This window comes from Paramisgurnus dabryanus, chromosome 22, assembly GCF_030506205.2.
Source record: "Paramisgurnus dabryanus chromosome 22, PD_genome_1.1, whole genome shotgun sequence".
NCBI lineage: Eukaryota > Metazoa > Chordata > Actinopteri > Cypriniformes > Cobitidae > Paramisgurnus > Paramisgurnus dabryanus.
This window is the reverse complement of record NC_133358.1, coordinates 29,876,413-29,899,353: the sequence shown is the minus strand read 5'-3', so window position 1 is coordinate 29,899,353 and position 22,941 is coordinate 29,876,413. Positions and strand designations below refer to the sequence as shown.

The window sequence follows — 22,941 nt, the reverse complement described above, 5'->3', positions numbered from 1 at the left end:
AGATTATATAACAGACAGACAGATTTAATAATAATAGACAGCTTGACAGGCAGACAGACAGATTTTTATTGTAGACAGACAAACAGACAGATTTTATAAGAGACAGGTAGACAGACAGATTTGTTTAGTTGAAAGACAGACAGAGACAGACAGGCTGGCAAACAGACAGATTTATCACAGACAGACAGGGAGACAGATTTTAAAATAGACATATTGACAGGCAGACAGACATATTTGTTTAGTTTAAAAACAGACAGACAGACAGACACAGAGACAGACAGGCTTGCAAACAAACAGATTTTATCATGGACAGACATATATTTACAGTAGACAGGCAGATAGACAGATTTGTTTAGACAGACAGACACAGACAGGCTGGCAAACAGACATATTTTATCATGGACAGACAGGCAGACAGATTTTAAAATAGACATATTGACAGGCAGACAGACATATTTGTTAAGTTTAAAGACAGACAGACAGACATAGAGACAGACAGGCTGGCAAACAGACAGACAGATTTTAAAATAGACATATTGACAGGCAGACAGACATATTTGTTAAGTTTAAAGACAGACAGACAGACAGACAGACATAGAGACAGACAGGCTGGCAAACAGACAGACAGATTTTAAAATAGACATATTGACAGGCAGACAGACATATTTGTTTAGTTTAAAGACAGACAGACAGACACAGAGACAGAGACAGACAGGCTGGCAAACAGACAGATTTTATCATGGACAGACAGGCAGACAGATTTTAAAATAGACATATTGACAGGCAGACAGACATATTTGTTTAGTTTAAAGACAGACAGACAGACACAGAGACAGACAGGCGGGCAAACAGACAGATTTTATCATGGACAGTCAGGCAGACAGATTTTAAAATAGACATATTGACAGGCAGACAGACATATTTGTTTAGTTTAAAGACAGACAGACAGACAGACACAGAGACAGAGACAGACAGGCTGGCAAACAGACAGATTTTATCATGGACAAACATATATTTACAGTAGACAGGCAGACAGACAGATTTGTTTAGTTGAAAGACAGACAGACACAGACAGGCTGGCAAACAGACAGATTTTATCATGGACAGACAGGTAGACAGATTTTAAAATAGACATATTGACAGGCAGACAGCTGGACAGATTGTATAGTAGAAAGACAGACAGATTTTATAATAGACAGACAAATTTATATAACAGACAGTCTGCAAACTGACAGATAGACAAACAGATTTATCTCTTTCTTTACTCCCATTAAATATTACATTTGACAGAAGTCTTGTGTTAATAATAGATATCACAGAAACCAGACGAATCAGAAATAATAAATTTTTAAAGCAACAAATTTATGGCATAAAAGTTGCATTTAGCTCTTCATACAGAGATGTTTCTCTCCACAATAAAGCAAACATGCTACAAAAGCACACAAACATAAAGCATCAGGTCACGTTTACAGTTATAGTTTTATAAAAGATAAAGTCTGGTGATTATAGAGAAGGTATTTGTGTGTTTGTTGTGTACATGAGCTGATGTTGTGTTTTATTTCATCAGTCCAGTAATGGGCAGTGTTCGGCCTGAGGCAGACTTACTCAATGTGATGTCATTTCTTAACACCCTCGGCTGTCAATCAAACAGGTTTATCTCCAATAAATGCTGATATAAAGTACATCGAGTTTTTTACCTTTGTGCTGCTAACACTGTTAATGCTGAGGTACAGGAATATGTAGGAAAGGATTTTTTCAATAATGTAAAGAAGAAATATACTGATTGTTTTGGTAATTAATATTGTCTAGTTTTGCTTATAAATTGTAACAAATAATGCAAAATAGTTTATTACCCGATTCTAAACTTTAAAATCTTGATAAACTATATATCTTTGGAAAGCTCTTAGAGTATAGTTTTCATATTTCATCACCATTTTCAAAAAATTATGACATAGTGAGTTTCTAAAATTTCATGGTCCAACAGGTGGGCCCAATTTGTTATTACATATTTATAACACTATAGTATTTTAAACCTAAAACACATTGACAAACTATATATCACTGGAAAGCTCTAGTTTTCATATATCATCACCATTTTGCTGATAAAATGATGTTGTGAGAGTCGTTTTCTAAAAAGTCATGTCATATATGTCATATATTTATAAAACTTAAACCTTATTCTAAACCTAAAAAACCTTAACAAACTATACTGGAAAGTTCAAGGTCATTTGATAATAGAAATGATGTTGTGACAGTTTTTTGTTATGATCCTGCCCCCCATAGGAATGCATATAAATTATATATATATTTTAACACTATATATCCTATTATAAATCTTCAAAAATGTTGCCTATATCATTGGAAAGCTATAAAAAAATATTTTTAATTCATATTTCAAAACCTTTTAGCAGTAATAATAATGCAGTGACAGTATTTTATTAATTTGTGACAAGAGTATGCTGCAAACCAATGACACCTAGTGGCTGCTGTTGGTAAAACCACTAAATAAGTGACACAAACCTAATTTTTTGTTATTTTTAACTTGAAATTGGTATCAAAACTACTTGTGACTAATGGCTTCATGTTTTTAGCATTTTCTGTGATGAAACAATTACATTTTTATAACTTTTTTTATAATTATTGCATTATTTTTATTTATTAAAACAAATTTAAACTGTTAACTGTTTATTATTTTCACCTCATTGAAACAAATTAAAACAAGACCAAGATTAGGCTTCAAGACCAAAAATTGGTGCACATTCACTTTTTACCCCCAAATTCAAAAAAAGAGGTGGTTGACAGTTAAGAGGTTAAACAGTGACAGCAGATGTCTTCTTAACAAACTGTATATGAAGAATTATTCATCTGTGTCCAAAGTTTAATGCCGTACCTACAGTATATGACAGCGAATTTAAACAAATCAAGGTTACAAACCTACAAAAAGAGCAAATACTTAAAGAGCTAAAGCTATTAAAAAGCAAATAAAACCTTCAGCCAGGCTCTTTTAATAAACGTTAGAAACATTGTGCCATGATGAGAGACGCAGACATAAGAGGAGAACACGACTGCCAAAAACTCAAAGCGAATATGAAAAGAGCAAAGGAAAATGATAAAGAGACACAGGGTAAAAGAGAAAGAGAGATGGTGGCAGAGTGAGTAATATTGCAGCGTGGCTTCCCTCTAGCTATGGCTTCTTGACTTGTTTATGTATGGCGGAGAGATGGGTGAACATATGGTGTACTAAAGCGTGGACTTGTCTTCCCCACACCCACAGGGCGCTCTGTCTCACTGTATAACTCACACATGAACACACAGGGCAGGGTACTGCATGGTTCCTCTGACAATGTGCACTGATTATCTCTTTTCTGCATTGTGATAGTGACATTTTTCAATCACTTCTCTATGATATTTCAGATTAAAAAACCTGCGTGTCACTCAGTATCCTCTAATATTCCTGAAAGACTTCTCATAACATCTGAATGGGCTGCAGTTTTCAGCTCACGTACCCTTTGAAACCTGCTTGGGCAAAATCGGCAAATGCACGGTGCTGGAGTTTTCTTGTGGATGATTTTTGCTCTACTTGCATACTGTCTATCCAATAAAGGCCCAAACATAACCTCTTTGTTTTAACATAACCCTGTTGAAACCATGATTTTTGGCAGATTAATTAGCACTATAAAAACAGTTAAAGAAAAACTATGACAAAACTTTGGTTAACCATGGTCTAACGATCACTTTGGTGAAATCATGACTCTTTTAGTAATGAAAGAACATTTAGGGACCATTTTTTAAGAATGTTGCTTTTTGCTTTCAAGTAAAAATATCTAACATTATGCATTTGGCAGATGCTTTAATCCAAAGCAACTTATAGGGCTCTATTTTAACGATCTGAAACGCAAGTGCGAAGCGCAACGCGCAAGTGAGTTTGTGGGCGGATCTTGGGCGCTGTTGCTATTTTCCCGGCGTGAGAAATAACTCTTGCGCCGGGCGCAAATCAATAAGGGGTTGGTCTGAAGTAGGTTCATTATTCATAGGTGTGGTTTGGGCGTAACGTCAAATAAACCAATCAGAACGCTAGCCAACATTCCCTTTAAACGCAAGGGCGCAAGTTCCATGGCGGGTTGCTATTATTATGACGGATTTACCAGGCGCACGCCAGGAGCGGTTCACAGCCGAGGAGACCGACGTCCTTGTACGGGGGAATCCCACGCTTGCCAGCATAAATCGGGCACGCCGTGTAACGGGAGGTGGATCTGCCTCAGGACTTGACGCCAGCAGAGGACATCGCTGCGTCCACCCTCACCGCTGAAAGGGTTTGGGGGCTTTGAAATCGGACCCAAGAAACGCAAGCAAGGTCCAACCCCAACGTACTCTTACAAATCAAGTTCATATACATTAAGGTTTCTTATGAAAACATTTTAACTATTATTTACATAAAATAAACGTAATACAGCCACACAACAAAGTTATGAAAATATTTTAATCGTTATTTGCATGAGAATAAATAAAAAATATCACCACAATGCTCACCACTATGATTCCCCTTATCTCGTGTATTAATATTTTTAAGTGTAACAATTTATGATTTGCAAAAATAACTGTTGCATCTGTGTAGATTAGATAAGCAAAGTGTATGCGCGTTGTGCACGCTATACATTATGGTCAAGCATGCGCCCTTAAAATAGCATAATGAACCACGCGCAACGCGCCACTGACTTTAGACTAGTTTTTTTTGGTTAGTAGCGCAATTGTTTTTTGAAACTGCAAAATAGCATAAGAGATGGTTTGCGCCGCAACACGCCTCCTTTTTGCGCTGAACCGCCCAGGGAGCGCAAGTTCATTCCCTAGTTTGCTGACGTGCATCTGTGGAGGGAAAAACCCCGCTGTGCGCCGGCGCAAAATACGAATGATACATGCGTCACTGACAAAGTCAATTGCGCTGGGTGCAAGATAGGGCCCATAGTGTTACAACTGACCCCGCTGTGTTACAACTGACCCCGCTGTGTTACAACTGACCCCGCTGTGTAAAAATGTTTTCCATCTTACGCTGACTGGTGTTATGTTTTAGGACAAGTGATTGTAACAAGACAGTGATTAAAATAATATAAGGTTGGATTTTGATGAATTACACACCCAACTCAGAAATAAAAAAAACATTAGATGAAGAAATTTACTTTCATGCCTTCAAAACACTCTTTGTTCAATATCTTAACCAAAACACATCAAAGAGATCATCATACAAATTGTATATAAACATTTAATAGTCTTGTTATTGTTTCAGTTTTGTTCTAAAAATGTTTAGATATATTTTTAATAAAATTGTTACTATTTAAAAAAAATATTATGTTAAAATATTGATTATAATTGATTGTTTTAGAACAGGAATGGAGTGAGGATTCACAGCAACACACACTGACACACGCAAGACCGAGCAGAAATTGAAAGGATCATCCAAACACACAGACAAACGTCCCTAAAGGTCGAAGCATTTACAAATACACACGCGCACACATACACGCTCATACACACATTTACTCCCTACAGGTCAGTGAATTCACACACAACAGAAGCCTGCAGGTTGTTTGCAGCACACACACACACACATGACAGCGACACACACACAGTCTGTAGGGAGGGGTGATTGACAGCTCTTCTGATGGCGGGTGGCAGCAGCTGATGTTTCCTCTCATTTCCTCTTCCTGTTGCCCGGGTCAGGTGACACCCACAGGTGCATTGGTGAGCAGCCCTACAGCGCTACTGTTCAACTTACATATGGACTCTTTCTCTCTGTGTGTGTGTGTGTGTTTATGTTTGTGTGTTTGTCTGGGATGAGGCGTAAGGGGGGGTCAGTTACTCATAGATCAGAGTCACAGAGGCAGAAAGCAGATGTTCCCCATCACTGTCACACAAACACATACACTGACATTAACAACACACCCGTTAAAGATCCAGTGCCTCAAACGCTCCTGGACACATATACACCAACACAAATGTCACTCATAGTTCAGACGAGCACACTACATACAAAAGACATTATTTCTGCTGTTTAGGAACAGTTTTCTGGACAGGGTTTAGATTAATCCAGGACTACCCTTATGAAAATTAACCATGTTTTTTTGTGGCACACATGACACACGAAGAGCAAAATGTCTTAAAGTAGCAATCTTCATGTGAAGAGGTTTGGGGATATGGTTGATTATGAAGACGCTACAGACATATGATGTACTTCAAACTCAGATTTAGGGTCTTTCCCACCTTGAAACCGAAAATAATAACTGAATTAAGTAACATTAAAAGTATGTTAGTGTTAAAATGCTGGAAAGTATCACATAACTCGTCTGGGTTATATACTTATGCTGCAATAGTTAGCCTGTTTGGAACTGAGTGGATATTAAAGCACAATACTGTATAACTTGCATTACATGCGAACGGTCCCTACGCTAATAGGATTTTGTTATTCTTTGTTAGTCTCGTCCTTGATCCCGAGGACAATGAGACTAACAGACCCAGTTCTGACTGCCTTGAAGGTCATCACACCACTGATCTACTGGCCTCCCTGCAACATGACGTCCAGCCGATGTCTGACCAAAGACCACTGGCCACCTCCATTTAATCTACTTATTCGTATATACCATCAAATGTATTAAATAGTATCAATTATATAGTATATCCTCTATAGAATCAACTATGTCTGGCTTTCTCTCAAGGGTTTTTTCCCTCCTAGGACTTTTTCCTCCTGACTAAAAAGCCGGAAGGTTTTTTCTCCTAGGAGTTTTTTTCATCCCCTAGGGAGTCAGCTGACATTGGCTTAACTTAGAACCCTCTTCTATACATTGGGTCAAAAAAGGGCTAACCCACCCGTTGGGTTAAATTAACCCAGAGAATGTTTTTGTTTGACCCAACAGAAGCCAACATAGGTTAAATTATAACCCAACGGACTGGGTTTGTCCCTTTTGACCCAACGCTGGCTTGAAAATAATCCAGTATTTTTAGAGAGTATTTTGTACCATTACTAATGTTACTAATAATTTATTAACACTAAAACATTTAAAGTGTTTGGTAACATGTAAATGAGTGCTGTTCCAGACATTATTTCTGTGTTGAGGTGGAAAATTAACACAGTCTCACCCCATGTCGTCAATATTTGACGACACTTGACCATTCGTCATATGTTGACGCGAAGGGTATATCTTTCGCGTCATTTTTTGACGAACTGGGGACTTCAATACTATTACGTCCGTTGCATTCTCTTTCCTATTTTCTTACCATTTTTGCGTCGGTTTAGGGTTAGATTACGCAAAATTAAACAGTGTACGCGAAATTAAACAGTTGTCACCTGGCGTTGGGGTTAGAGTTAGGTACGCGAAATGAAACAGTTGTCACCTGGCGTTGGGGTTAGAGTTAGGTTTGGGTAGGGATGTCATTATGTAAATCTAACCCTAAACCAAATATTGACGACATGGGGTGAGACTGGGTTGGGAAAATATCCTAAATCTGAGTCTAGAAATCAGCATTACATCCAGAAACTGTCTAGGGGTCTGGTGTAACAAGCCTAACACTATAGTGTTACTTCAGTAAAAAAAAAATAACATGAAATTAAAACATTTGAGAGAAACACAGCTCATCAATAAAATTAAATATCTGACAAATATCACTGTACTTTCGCACAATAACTATTATACCTCATGTAGCAAAAAATAATTTTTAATTATCCCACAGGAAACGCTTCCATACGCACACACATTCACATTCTCGCTCTCTCTTTAAAATGTTGTATTGATCCAAAAAACATAAGAAGTGATAAAAAGAGAAAACGCAGGGGAGGAAGGAGTGAGAAAGAGAAAGAAAGAAGGGATAGTTGAATAATTGATATTTGCTGAGAGCTATATGAGTTTTCTTAATGTGCCTCAAAGCATACGCTAAGAGTACTGCTGCTGCTGTTACACCCAACATCACATGACTCTCACACACACGCACACACACACACACACACACACACACACACACACACACACACACTTACTTAGCTATCTAAATAAGGACAAACCATATAATATTTCTCAAGTTATCGTGTTAAGTTAGGCCGGTCAAGATATTCAACTTTCACACAATACGATTATCATGGCTATTGCTTTTGTGTGTGTGTTTGTAATCTTCTTTGATAAATGTGTTGGTATTAAAGTAATGATGTACCCTGTGAAAATGTATAACTGCACAGCTGGATGGGTGTATTGGCCCAGCGGCCGCAGTGCCTGCGTGTGTCTGTCATGTGCCTTGGGTCGCTCTCTCCAACTCATAATGAACCCTAGCTGTCAGCCTCACAGATGCCTCGACATACGGACACACAATATCTACTTTATCTTCAGGTTCACACACTGATACATGAATGCACACTTCATTATCATCAGGTACACACACACACAGAGAGAGAGAGGTTGCTTGTTTGTAGCTCAGGAAACTTCATGTGTTTCTCTTAGTTGTGTTTTATTTAAGGACTTTTAACTTCATCTGAGATGTTTCCATTAAAAGTCTTTGGGAAAAACACAAATTTTAATTTCTTTAAAATGATATCAAATTAGTTAAATAAATGTAGATAATATATATTTTTTAAAAATATCTGTGCAGAGTTTTGATTTTAAAAAAAAGTTTATTGTATGAACAGCCAATTTTCATGATTTGCATATAAATAGCACGTAGTGTGAAAAGTCGTGTATAATACATATGCCAAATTCGCCAGTCCTTCTTGTTCACTTAATACGGCGCATATTTTTGTGTCCTTTTAAGTATTGGTTTCTTTTATTTTTTAGTTTTTTTACCGTTGTCGCTTGGGTTTTGAAAAACGTTTTGTTACATAAAATGACATCCTAGCCCAAACCTCAATTCTAACCCAAACTCCAAGGGACCATTGTTTTTAAAATAGACAAAACATGGAGAAACCTATACATTAAATTACATCCAAAAGCAAATCCCAAATATTTATACGCACTTCATGAGAATGGGTTTGTATGAAACATGCTATACTGGTAAATCTGAGCACAGTTTAAGACATTGCTGAGGTCTATTGCTGAGATATAGTGATAGGCCAATAAATTGCAGAGGCCAATATATGGATTTTTTTAATTATTTTATTTTATTAAATGTGTTGTTTGTAATGAAAAGACACTCAGTGTCACTCAATGTAAAGCCGAAGTCTGACAGACAGTAAAATGACCAATCATTATTCACTTTTTTATGACTTTATGTTGTGTCACACACACAACACCACACTACTTCAACACACTTATTCAAACAGTACCGTGAGATGTCAGATCCACATTATTTATGTCTTGTAAATATGTTGTAAGTACTTTAAAAAGGTATATATATATAAATATTATGCATAACAATTGTTTATTTAGTTTCACCAATTTTCTGTTTGTTTCAGACTGATCTCACAGAAAGTCGTGTAAAAATTTGATTTATTTATTTGTGTCCATGGCACGAAATTCAGCTTTTTTGCCTTGAGCATGAATGTCTTTTTCCATGTCACTCGCACAAATTTCTATAAATAGTTTTTCGTGTCCATTGGACGACTTCCTTTTTTATGTCATTTTATGTATTGTTTTCTCATAGTTTTTTACCATTCACTCTAAAAAACAAACGGTGCTATATAGCACCAAAACAGTTGCTTTGGATCGTAACGATAGAAGAACCATTTTTAGTGCCATATAGCACCGGTGAAGCACCAGTGAAGCACCAGTGAAGCACCTGTGTAGAACCATATAGTGCTATGTAGAACCATATGTGGTGCTATAGTGGTGCTATATGGCCCCTATATGGTTCTACACTGGTGCTTCACTGGTGCTTCACTGGTGCTTCACCGGTGCTTCACTGGTGCTTCACCGGTGCTATATGGCACTAAAATGGTTCTTCTATCGTTACGATCCAAAGCAACTGTTTTGGTGCTATATAGCACCGTTTGTTTTTTTAGAGTGTTGTCACTTGGGGTTGGAACCACTTTCTGTTATATTTTTAGACATCCTAACCCAAACCCCAACTCCAGATGAGAATAGATTTAAAAACGGAAGAAAAAAATGGAGAAACCAATACATAAAAGCGACAATTATTTAAAAATAGGGGCATAAAACAACATTTAAAAAGTTGTGCCACGGACACGAAAAACTATTTATAGAAATTTGTGTGATTGACACGAAAAAGACATTTGTGCACAAGGTAAAAAAAAGCTTCATTTCGTGCCATGGACATAAAATGAATCAATAAATAATAAATAAATCAATCACATTTTTTGTGACTTTACGATTTTTTGTGAGATCATGTTAGTTTGTTTCTTACTTCCTGTAATAACATTTCTTTTAGATTTGCCTCATATAGGCCACACAGCTTTCTTAATATTGACATCGGCCATATCAGTTGACCACTACTCACATATACTGCATGAGATTACTGTTGTTGTTTTTTTTCAACACAGATAGGAGACCTCGTTGTCCGGATCACCAGGAAAGAGCCACATATGAAGATTCTTTATAATTTTTCATAAAACAATAACAGCATGTCAGTTTGAAATGACATAACATTAAATCAATAATGACAGAATACATTTTTCCTTAAAAATTCACAATTTTTTGGTTCCTAACAAACCGTAGTAGGTTTTCTCTCTCTCTCAGCTCATGTCTTAAGCCTCTCGATCTCAGTTGCCCCCCTCCACCTCTCTTTCTACAGATGGTTAGGCCCTACGGATCACGCTGTCACAGTTCATCTTCTCTTCTGTGTGTGACAGCACGTCTGATTCTTCAGGAAAGGTTCACCCCCCCATACACACACACAAACACAATGACATTTCTCTGAGGACCCGTGTGTTCATGAACATCTCTCTCGGTTCACATATACACGGAAAGAAATGTATTGTATATCGGTCACTAAACCCTTTTGGTGGTGTGATTTAAAATATCTAACGTTTTCTGTAATAAGTATTAAACAAGATCGGTTCACTTGCAAAATGGCAAGACTTGTTTAAAAAGTGTCAATGTGGTTTAAAAACATTTAGAGACATTTATGCTTAAAACAAGAAAAACATAAACATTTAAGTTATAATAAAAGAAAAATAACCTTAAAGTGATAATTATAAAAAGAACTAATAATTTACTCACCCTCAGGTCTTTCAAGATGAGGTTTATTCCTTCAGTAAATAAGATTTTAATCTGAAATCGTGCGTGGTCTTTAGTGATTCATGAAAAGCAAGGTAACAAAAAAACAGATGCAAGAAATAAAATAAATCCGCATTGCTCCTGATGATATACAAAGATCATAAGAAGTAAAACGATCAATCTGTGCAAGAAACGAAACATTATTTTCCTGTGAATGAAGCATAAATCAGAATAAATGACGTGATGTAAAGATGGCCTAAAATATACAACAAAACCGAACATTTCCTCAGAGACAAACCGTGAACTTGATGTCATGTTTAACTGTCGTAAATGAATTTTGTGGCTGGTTTGTGTTAAAGATATTTAATAATGCAAGCTGTGCATGGAGACAAACCACTGCATTACACTTAAGAACCACAGACAGACAGAAAACACCACAAAAACACTGATGGGCAGCGGATCAGAACATCTTCAGTACTTTGGATTATTATTTAAATGGAGATGTTCAAGCTTTCTCCAACCAAACCGCATATATGTTATGAATGATTGATGTTTATTTACCTGGACTGTGTATCGTGCACATGAAAACTTTATTCTGCAGCTATATCCAGTCATAAACTGGGTCAAACCACGAATCCAAAGAGGTGACAGAAACAAGCCTGCAAAGAAATACAGCTAAAGACTTTTCAACTAAAGGGATAGTTCACACAAAAATCTTTTTTTCATCCTCATGTTGTTCTGTATGAGTTTTTTATTTTGATGAACACAAAAGAAGATATTTTTATAAATGATGGTAAGCACACAGATGACGGTACACATTGAATTTCATCATATTTGTGTTCCTACTATGGAAGTCAATGGTTACAATCAGCTGTGTGCTTAACAACATTTATCAAAATATCTTCTTGTGTGTTTATCAGAAAAAAACAAATTCAAAAAGATTTAGTACAACATGAGGATGAGAAAATGATGACAGAATTTTCATTTTTGGGTGAAGTATCCTTTTAAAGTAATAGATTGACCAAAACAAAATGGGTAACACTTTACAATAAGGTTCATTAGTTAACTACATTAGTTAACATGAACTAATAATGAACTGCACTTATACCGCATTAATCTTTGTTAATGTTAATTTCAACAATTACTAATACTTTACTAAAATCTTGTTAATGTTAGTTAATGCACTGTGAACTAACATGAACAAAAGCTTTATTTCTATTAACTAACAACTAACAAAGATCAATAAATACTGTAACAAATGTATTGCTCATGGTTTGTTGATGTTAGCTAATACATTAACTAATGTTAACTAATGAACCATATTGTTACCACAAAATGAAATATCTGTCAACATTTACTTAACCTTATTTGGCATTGTTTATTCTGTAGATCACGAAATAGTTTTTTATAAGATTTAATACACATTAATATACAAAATAAAGGTTCCTAAAATGTTTTTTGTAGTGGAAAATGACAATGAAAAGGTAAAAAATAAGTTATTTAAAGAAAGTTCCCCAAAATAGCATCACTGCAAAGAAGCCTTTATAGCATCTTCATTTTTAAAAATGCATAATTTTTTATTTATTTAATTTAATTTAATTTAATTTAATTTAATTTAATTTAATTTAATTTAATTTAATTTTATTTTATTTTATTTTATTTTATTTTATTTTATTTTATTTTATTTTATTTTATTTTATTACTTGTTTAATGTTGAATTCTTTTATTTGACATATTTTGACAACAAAAACATACACTTCTTGTAATGCACATGAATTCAGACATGAGTTTATAAAGTGCTGGCGTCAGATTCCCTGAACTTTCCATCTGTGACTCGAAATTGCACGGCGGCCCAATTAAGTAATCTGTCCCTGTACTCTCTCCACATCTCCTGTATGGACTGTACCGGGCCAGTTTCCTAATTTGGACCCACTTGTGCTTGTGCCAATAGCAGCGGAGGCAGGAGGGGCCTGTGCCTGATTGTACTGCCCCAAGGCATCCCTCCTAGAGAATATATATATATATATATACATGCCTCTCTCTCTCTCTCTCTCTCTCTCTCTCTCTCTCTCTCTCTCTCTCTCTCTCTCTCTCTCTCTCTCTCTCTCTCTCTCTCTCTCTCTCTCTCTCTCTCTCTCTCTCTCTCTCTCTCTCTCTCTCTCTCTCTCTCTCTCTCTCTCTCTCTCTCTCTCTCTCTCTCTCTCTCTCTCTCTCTCTCTCTCTCTCTCTCTCTCGTGTGTGTGTGTGTGTGTGTGTGTGTGTGTGTGTGCATCTCTCCCCTCATAAAACACCAGAACGCACATCATCATCATCATCATCATCTGCCTCTGTGGGACACAGATGACACACACACAGTAAGTGAACATCATCATGATCTGTAGATGAAAGTTGTGATGTAATAGTTTTGAATAGATGAAGCTCTTTATGTGTGTTTGGAGTTATTGCCACTGATTAACTAAAGTTTTAAATGAAACAGCTGTGTGTTTCAGAAATCGCATACGCTTTTGGATAAGAGAGTCTGTTTAAAAGGATTTTATATGTGATGTGTGAAAGTCTGTGGAAGTGGTTTTCTTGTGTTGAAAAGGGGAAAGTTGTCACACAAGTTAAATCTCTCTATATATAGTAGGGTTTTGAGTCAAACTGTTTAATTTTGGTTTGAGTAATGGTGTATTTCTCTAGCAGTGTTTTTTTTTATGTGACAGAATAAACTACATGAAATGCATATTATTCAATTATAAAAAATATTCTGTTTAGTTTATGCACTTTGTACACATATGAGTATATGAAATTAAAGTTTTTTTGACTTCTGCTGAACATATGTGTGTTCAAGTGCCATCTAAAAAATCTATTAAAATAATCAATTACCTGCTGTTCAATTCCAAACTGTTTCATCTGTAATATGTCAAATGAGAAATGTGTATATTTATGATTTTTTAAAGAGTGTTGAACAAAAGTGTCACTTGTACATTTTCTGGCAAAAAAAAGGATAATAATTATTCTTTTAAAGAGAGGATTTGTAAAATTTGTTTGGTTTATAAAATTTTAATTATTTGAATTTTTTCAATAGTAAATTTAGGCTAGAAAGCTACATAGATGTTGCACTGTGTCATTATAAATGTACCACATAACTCAGGACTAAAAATAATTTTTTACTTTTATTCTGTTCTAGACTCTTCATTAAGAGATGCTTTGAGATCTCATGTGTCCAAATTCATTAAATCATTCTGCAGATATATGAGGTACGAGCTACAAACACACACAAACATGCATACTACACAACAATACACAATCAGTTATATGTGTTTATTAGTAGTAATAGTGTGTGCAGTATTAAATTATAAGCTGAAGTGTTAAGTGTGAGCTCTTCATACACTTACCTGCGGGATATTTCAAACCTAAATTATATTAAAGCCTAATGTCTAATTTTATTCTAATGACTTCAAGAGTTCTGTCTCTTCAGAAAGAGGTTAACACTAAATACTGACTTTTACCTAAAGAAGACATTTTGCAAAAATACATGGATGATCATTTAAACTTTGCTAAAGTAACAAAGATGGTGGTGGTCTGTCCAACAAAAACTTACACTGTAAACATTTTCTGTAGAAATTACAGTATTACTGGTAACTAGCTGCCAGTAACTTACTGTAGATTTTACATTTATGTTATTTACTGGCAACAGTTTGTTCAAAGTTAGATGCACATGAAACATTTTCAGTCTTTATCTTCTACAGTAAATTACTGGCAACCAGCTACATAATTACAGCAAATTTTTACAGTGCCACCAAAACTTAAAAATACTGTATATAACACTCTTAAAAATGCTGGGTTGTTTTTAACCCATGCTGGGTAAATATTGAACATTGATGGGTTAAAAATGACCAAACTTTCATCTCTTACAATGCATTTGGTGAAATTTGTCATTTTTAACCCAGCGATGTCCAATATTTACGCAGTGTGTGTTAAAAACAACCCAGCATTTTTTTAAGAGTCTAATATACAGTATATTTTTAAAGACACTCTTTGCTTTCAGTCAATCCATTCATTAGCTTTGTGTGTGTGCACGCATGTGTGTGTGTTTGGATTTGTTAGTATGTCGATGCTTTTAGCAAGAGTCCCTATTTAATTGAGACGATACATATTTAACAAAAACGATCAGAGCGAGTCTATAATGGTCATTACCAAACCCTGAGGGCATTGAAACTCACTTACACACACACACACAGCACAGAGACTGCCCCGCAGTCAGAACAACTCTAAAATCATTTTATTGATTAACAATAACAGCAACATTTCATGTCCAGATAAACCAGAAAACAAGGAGGTGTGGGGGGCAAAACCGCAATAACTGCAAACACAACACAGCTGTTTTTAGGTTTAAAAAAATGACAACATACAAAATCTCACACAGATAGACTGCATGCCGTCGAGATTTAAAAGTATCTTTATATTGCTGGATACAGAATTTTTATGTGTTTTGACGCACCTATAATACAATAATTACTGTAAAATAACCAGATCACAATGTGGGATCCTGTAAAGAGAAAATACCCCTAAATCCTTTGCGAATTCAAAACATAAGACTTATTGAGTTTAAATAGGTAGACAGACATGAAGTTGCAGATATGAACTCATTGTTACTCTGACTGTTGTAAGAGATGAAAGTTTGGTGAAATTTGTCCCCATTCATCTTCCTTAAAGTTAAATGACTGCAGGCTGTAACCGTGCACAAAACCTGGAGATATGAGCAGAAAACTCAAACCTCACAGCAACACATTTCCTGACCCAACCGCTTTTCATTTCTTTTAGTTTTCCTTTCTAGTTTTCTACCTGCAGGATAACGCCAACAGCAAAAATAAATCATCAAGAGGAGAAAACTATTTTAAATCACCTAAACTGCTGTATATTTTTAACTACATTTTGATTTAGTTGTTCCTGTGCTTTGTTGTGCTTTTATAAATAAATTAATTGTTTTCTTCACACTGTACTTTAGTTGATCCTTTATACCAGACTCTGATGTAATAATTTAATATCCAGTTCATATGATCTCCTTGTAATTATATTCATATTTAAAAAAGAATTTTAGCAGATTCAAGCCAACTCTGGGCCAGATCCACATCGGATCTGTCCCGAAGTCCGCAGCTCCGGTGGGGATCCGGCCCAGTCTCGTCTGCTGTATTTATCATAAGGAAAGAAATCACTTGAATTTTAAGCATTTAACTAATATATAGTTGTCTGTATAAAAGCAGATTTTTGTTTCTATGACAAAACATAATAAGAACAGTGAATACAAACTACAAAAGAAGAGACAATAAACACAATAAAAATGTATTGTTAAAAAAAATATGAATAAATTGTAAGATATCTAATAGTGACACAGTAACTTGCTTAAATAGTTAGATAGTTGTGCATCAGAATTAATGTATTTATTTTGTGTATAGCAGCTTCATTTGAGTAAATGATAATGGTTCAATATAAATAAATAATACCACATTTCTTTAACCCCAATTAAAAACCAAATCTGAAAAGTGAATCTGTAAAATGGTAAATCACTGCTTTTAGCAAAGCCCTGTGGCTCGTATTTCATTCAACGAACCGCAGGACAAAAGTAATTCCTTTAGAAAGTCTCAGAACAAAAGGCAACTGCACAGAAATACACAGATATGAGTTAATGAATGAAAGGAGTGAAGGATTGTTGGTGGACGCTCTGATAAAATGAGCAGTCAATCTGTCTTGACCCACATTCTTACACTAATGATGCCTGCCGGGCATGATGCCAATCTCTCATTAACACACATACACACGGGCGACTCGCATCCCTCTGCCCTTTATCAGCATGTGCCTACAGCTGACCTTCAGGGTTAAACTGCAAATATTACACTCAACACTAGAGACAATTCTCAGGTGCAGACCCCTCTTACTGTACAAACTGTACAAACTGTACACACACACATCACTGCAGAAGAAACACACACACACACACACACACACACACCTCTTGCTGGGGTAGATGGAGAACCACACACAAAGTCAAAATTAGTACTATTTATTTTCTTTTTAATATTTTTGGTCTTATATATTGTGAATAATGCATTGTTGCATATCATTTCAAAACATCTCTTTAACTCTCCTCGCCATTGACGAGTTATCTAGTCAATTAAGAAAAAACATTTGCATAAAAAACATGTTCCTGATAAGGTTTTATAATAATCTGTAATACTGCGATTTTCCACTAGATGGCACACTTACCCAATTTATAAAAAACTAAAGCAAAAAATTTCTTTTTTTACTAATTTTTACTATGTTTTGATAATCATTCTGAGTCTAATCTCTAAAAAAAATTCCTTCACAAAAATGACACTTTTTCGTTTTTTTGCTAAAAAATATAATTTTTTAAAACAAATTCCCATATATTTAAGAGTTTATAAGCAGAGAAAAGATAGTATTTTTGTCTTGTTTTCAGTAAAAAGATCTAAAAATTCTTAAATTAAGATGCTTTTTCTTTATGAGCAAAACTACACAAAAAACAATGAGTCTAGTTTTTAGACCAAAAATATCAAATTTAAGTGATTTTGTGCATAAAACAAGCAAAAAAAAAAATCTGCCAATGGGGTAAGTAAATCTTTCTTGAATTTTTCTTGAATTACGTGTATAATTCATTGGCAGATTTTTTTTTTTTTTTTTTTTGCTTGTTTTATTCACAAAATCACTTACATTTGATATTTTTGGTCTAAAATCTAGACTTATTTTCCTGGGTAATCAAGAAAAAGCATCTTAATTTAAGAACTTTTAGATATTACTAAAAATCAAGACAAAAACTTTAAGAATTTTTTTCTTGAAAATCATTTTTTGCAGTGTAAACATTTATTAAACATTAAATATGCATTAGATGTTGAGTTTTTGACCTTATTCAGATAATATTCTGAATACTCATTTTCTAATCAATTTCTTTGTTTTTTCTCTCAACAGCTGAGATGAACACTTTGGACATCTGATGGTTACATATCTGCGTGATTTTCTTTCCAACGTAAACAGTTACTCAACAACTAAAAAAAAGTTTTTCTTTATCCAAACTTGATTCAATAACCCAAAAACCCATTCGGCTGCAAACACAAAAACCCCAAAAGCCAAAGAACCCTGTTCTTCTACAATCACACTATCATTTCCTTACATCCGTGTGACCATAATGTCGAAGGAAGACTGTAAGGTGGGCTGTAAACACAAGGAAAGAAAGCCGAAAAAGCCGCACTACATCCCTCGACCGTGGGGCAAACCCTACAACTACAAATGCTTCCAGTGTCCCTTCACCTGCATGGAAAAATCCCACCTGTACAACCACATGAAATACAGCCTGTGCAAAAACTCCTTATCTCTGCTCATCGAATCAGACTGGCCCTATAAAAAAGGCAGCCCGCTTCAACCGGACCATCTCCGACTCCAGCAGGGAAATCTACGCTCCCGCAGTCCTACCAAGAGTCAATCCGAGCAACCCGGGATGCCCGAAGAACCTCCTCATTCAGATCTGGAGGTGGGTGAGAACGCAGAGGGAGAGACTGGAGAGAAAGATGATGAGGTGATGGAGCCAAACAGATCTGCAGTTCTCAGTCCAGAACCGACTGAGACGTGTCCTAAAGGAGGAACCCAACGTTCCAAGCAGGAAGCGGACCTTGTGATGGCTGACATGTTCTCGCTCGAAGAGCAACTCTTGCGAGCGCGCTCGGTTGAAGTGGAATCCAAACTGAGACACTACAGGTTGTCTAAAACATGCCTCACTGGACCGGCCGCTTTGCTTTCGGAGCAATGGCGCATCCTTAGCAACCAGACGTCTAGTACCAAACCCAAATCAGACACCATCCCATCTTCCTTGTCGTGCTACCCTCCGCCAGCGTCAACAGGACAACTAGAAGGTTCTGACGCTCCGGGTTTCAATCTGTCTTTGCTTGGCGTCGGATACCCGCTGGCCCCCGGGCTCCTCTCGTATCTAAACCCTGCATTGGGCATCCCTGCGACGCCGGGCACAGCGAACCCAACAGCACACGCTCAGATCTCTCCGCTACCCTTCCTGGGATCAAACGCACAGTTCGGTCATGCGCAAAGACAATCAGATCGACCTCTGATTCCTCCTCAACTTTATTACCCTTTCCTTTGTGAGCACAGCTTTGCAGCCACACCTGCCTCAGCTGCTGGTAGCGAGACGAGTAAAATTATCAAACCTACCACGGTAGGTCTGACCTCACCTGGGTCGTACTCCTCCAAACTCAACCTGTGGAAGGTTCCGGCTTTGCGGCCGGTGTCCAATCAAACCTCACCTGCGTCCTGGCTTTCTCCAAAAAGTTCCTCACCTAAACCGAGTCACGGCGTAAAGGAGAGGCTCAGATCGAGAGAGGAGAAGAGCGGCTGGCACCAGGACGCTTCCTTCACCAGAGAGCAAAGTTTAAAGAGGACGACGACATCCATGGACTCTCACGGTGCACCGCTGGAGAAGAAACCAGCTTTTGAGTTTCCAATCGACATTAAAAGCTCTCAGAAATCCAGCAGGACACCTGTACACAGGTAAGACTTTTATTCTTAGAAAGAAAATTATTCAAAAATGGTGTGCACATCCCACAAACCCAAACAGGTGTAAGATAAGAAAGAGTAAAATATAAGAAAAACTAAATTTATATATAACTTATTTATGTTTTCCCCTTTTGTGTTAATGGCCTCAAGCTGGCAAGATCATTTCAAGTTTGTACAAAACGTGATAATATTTCCAAGAGCATTTTTTGTGGTTCCCAACCTGAGGTCAGGGCCCCACTTAGGGGGGCGCCAGAGTTCATGAGAGGGGCATGGGATCCAATTTGCTTTGAGCTCCAATAAATATATATTTAAATGATATATAAATATATTTTAAGTTCAGAATCATATGCTTACAATGCCAAGATAAGGTAGTTAAATATTCAGTTGTGTAAAACAATTATTTCAATTTTCTTGCTCCATCTCAACATGCTTGTCACAGTAATGGTCGTATGTGTACTTGGGGGGCCCCAAGGACAAAAGCTTGGGAACCACTGCTTTAATGGACTCTCCTGTGCTTAGTGACCTACCAAGAAATAGTGCAAAATAACTTTCATTTTCCTTAAACTTTTTTATTTCTATGTTAAAATAGATTTTAAATCCCAACTGTTTCATGTCCATACTTCACTCAATCATTGAAACAACCTAGCATATTTTAGTCCAGCTTTTAGGTGAAATTTTTTGGACCACACTGTGTATGTATTACATATTTAGGGATCACAGAAAGCATTTACAGCAGTCAAACATTGAGCTACATTCTTAAAAATAAAAGTGCTTAAAGGGTCTTCTCACAGCGATGCTATAGAAGAACCATTTTTGGTTCCTTTCAGAACAATTAAGTCAAAGGTTCATAGAGGAACCATTTCTTTTATAACTTTTTATAATCAAAAGACATTTTTACTTTTTGAAACAGGATGTTTAAAGGAATATTCCACTTTCATAAAAAATTATGATAATTTACTCACCCCCATGTCCTCCAAGATGTTTATGTCTTGTTTGTTCAGTCGAAAAGAAATTAAGTTTTTTGAGGAAAACATTCCAGGATTTTTCTCCATATAGTGGACTTTAGTGGACCTCAACGGTTTACAGTTTCAAAGCAGTTTCAAAGGGCTCTAAACAATCCCAACTGAGGCATAATGTTCTTATCTCACAAAACCCTCATTATTTTACCAAAAAAAATGAGTTTTTAACCAGAACTTCTAGTCTTGCACTGACCTTACATTTTACGTAATCACGTCGAAAGGCAGACTGATCTCACTGAAAGTCATTTTATAGCACGCAAAATTTTATTAATTTATTCGTGTCCATGACGAAATTCAGTTTTTTTGTATTTTTCGTGTCACTTGCACAAATTTCTATAAATATTTTTTCGTGTCTGTTGCACGACTTTCTTTTTCGTTTCATTTTATGTATTGTTTTCTCATAGTTTTTTCCTATTTTCTTACAATTGTCGCTTGGGGTTGGGGTTAGAATCACTTTCTGATACATTTTAGACACCCTAACTCAAACCCCAACACTTTAACCCAAACTCCAGGTGACAATGATTTAAAAATAGGGAAAAAATAATGAGAAAACAATACATAAAATGACACAAAAAAGAAAGGCGTGCCACGCACAGGAAAAACGAGTGACATGAAAAAGACATTTGTGCTCAAGGCACTTAAAAAATGAATTTCGTGCCATGGACACGAATAAATTAATATAATTTTTTGTGAATATAACACGACTTTCCGTGAGACCGTTGTCAAACTACCGCTCCAGTGTTCACACGTGTCAAGAAAGAGGAGCGTTCAGATGTTGTTGTATGTGAAATTATACTAAACTGTAAACTGTCCACTAAAGTTCACTATATGGAGAAAAGTCCTGGAATGTTTTCCTCAAAAAAAATCATTTCTTTTTGACTGAACAAAGAAGACATAAACATCTTGGATGACATGGGGGTGAGTAAATTATCAGATTTTTTTGTGAAAGTGGAATATTCCTCCAAGGTTCTTTATGTAAACCCAAAGTGGTTCTTGTATGGCATCGTGAGGCACCTTAATTTTCAAGTCTAGGACTCTCTCTCTCTCTCTCTCTCTCTCTCTCTCTCTCTCTCTCTCTCTCTCTCTCTCTCTCTCTCTCTCTATCTCTCTCTCTATCTCTCTCTCTCTCTCTCTCTCTCTGTTAATCTGCACACTCAGGTTGGAGTTGATAAATGGTGTTTAGTTTCAATTAAACTGTCTTTCCTCAGCGCCCGCAGTGAAGCCGCCTCCCCACTCCATGTGTCTGAACAGCTGGAGGTGAGACAGAGAGAAATGGAGAGAGAGACGGACCCTGCGGCTGCGCTCCTGCAAGATTTCTCCACCCTGCTGCGTGAGTACCAGAGCACAGAGCAGAGAGCCGCATCACTTCCGGAACGGAGCCACCTGTGGGCTCACCTGGGAAAGATCCGCACAGAGCTGTCGCATATTCAACAGGCGCTGGAGCGGACAGCTCGATTCAACGAAGGTCCCCTCGACTTATCCGTCAAAAAGCATCCGACGGGAACGACAAACATGTCAGGAGCTCATGTAGAAACTAAAGACACGGCCGAGGAAAACTACTCGGACACAGAAGAGGATGAAGATGAGGATGATGAGGATGATGGACAGACAGTAAGAAACAAACAGAAGTGTTCTTTGGACTCTTTGATGAAGCTTCATCAGTCACAGATGCCTGTGGTGAAGACTGAGGTGATGTCTGACGTAGGACTCGCGATTCGTTCTGATAGCGCCAATGTTCTGTGGCACAGCAGAACCACGAAGTGTGAAGCCGACTCGAGCGTTCTTCTATGTTCCAAAACCCCAAACAGACCTCCGTCCATACAACATCTAGACACACTGTGTCCGACAAGCCCATTAACAACCACTGATACGATGGTGTAGTTGATATAAATAACCGCACATGTCAGAAAGAGATAAACTTTCCTAATTTGCACAAACACAGGGGTGCAGAAGTCTGAGAACACTCTTTGCTATATGTTTTCCAGTTTTTCATAAAAATTTGAGTGAATTGACACTTAATGATTTATTTTGCTGTAATGACACCATGTAAAAAACATGATGATCCGTGTAAAACTCTTAAAAATAAAGGTGTTTCACAATGCCATAAAAGAACCATTTTGGATACATGGTTCCTTAAAGGTGCAGTGTGTAAATTTTAGTGGCATCTAGTGGTGAGGTTGCAAATTGCAACCAACGGCTCGTCCACAGCTGCTACGGTAGAT

The 22,941-nt window shown here is 36.7% G+C and overlaps 1 protein-coding gene across 1 annotated transcript; it reads left to right on the top strand.

The window, feature by feature from the left end:
- Positions 1 to 18,124: 18,124 nt before the first annotated feature.
- Positions 18,125 to 22,666, top strand: prr35 (proline rich 35). The gene is made up of 2 exons (XM_065259058.1): positions 18,125 to 19,694; positions 21,928 to 22,666. The coding sequence occupies exons 1-2, from the start codon at positions 18,328 to 18,330 to the stop codon at positions 22,598 to 22,600; spliced, it is 2,040 nt and encodes a 679-aa protein (XP_065115130.1). The 5' UTR covers positions 18,125 to 18,327; the 3' UTR covers positions 22,601 to 22,666.
- The last annotated feature ends 275 nt before the right edge of the window (positions 22,667 to 22,941 follow it).

What these genes read in the sequence shown, in the direction of transcription:
- prr35 (XM_065259058.1), top strand. Translation starts at nt 18,328, where the DNA reads ATGTCGAAGGAAGACTGTAAGGTGGGCTGTAAACACAAGGAAAGAAAG. An exon ending in AGCAGGACACCTGTACACAG is followed by an intron (nt 19,695 to 21,927) that starts GTAAGACTTTTA and finishes GTCTTTCCTCAG; the next exon opens with CGCCCGCAGTGAAGCCGCCT.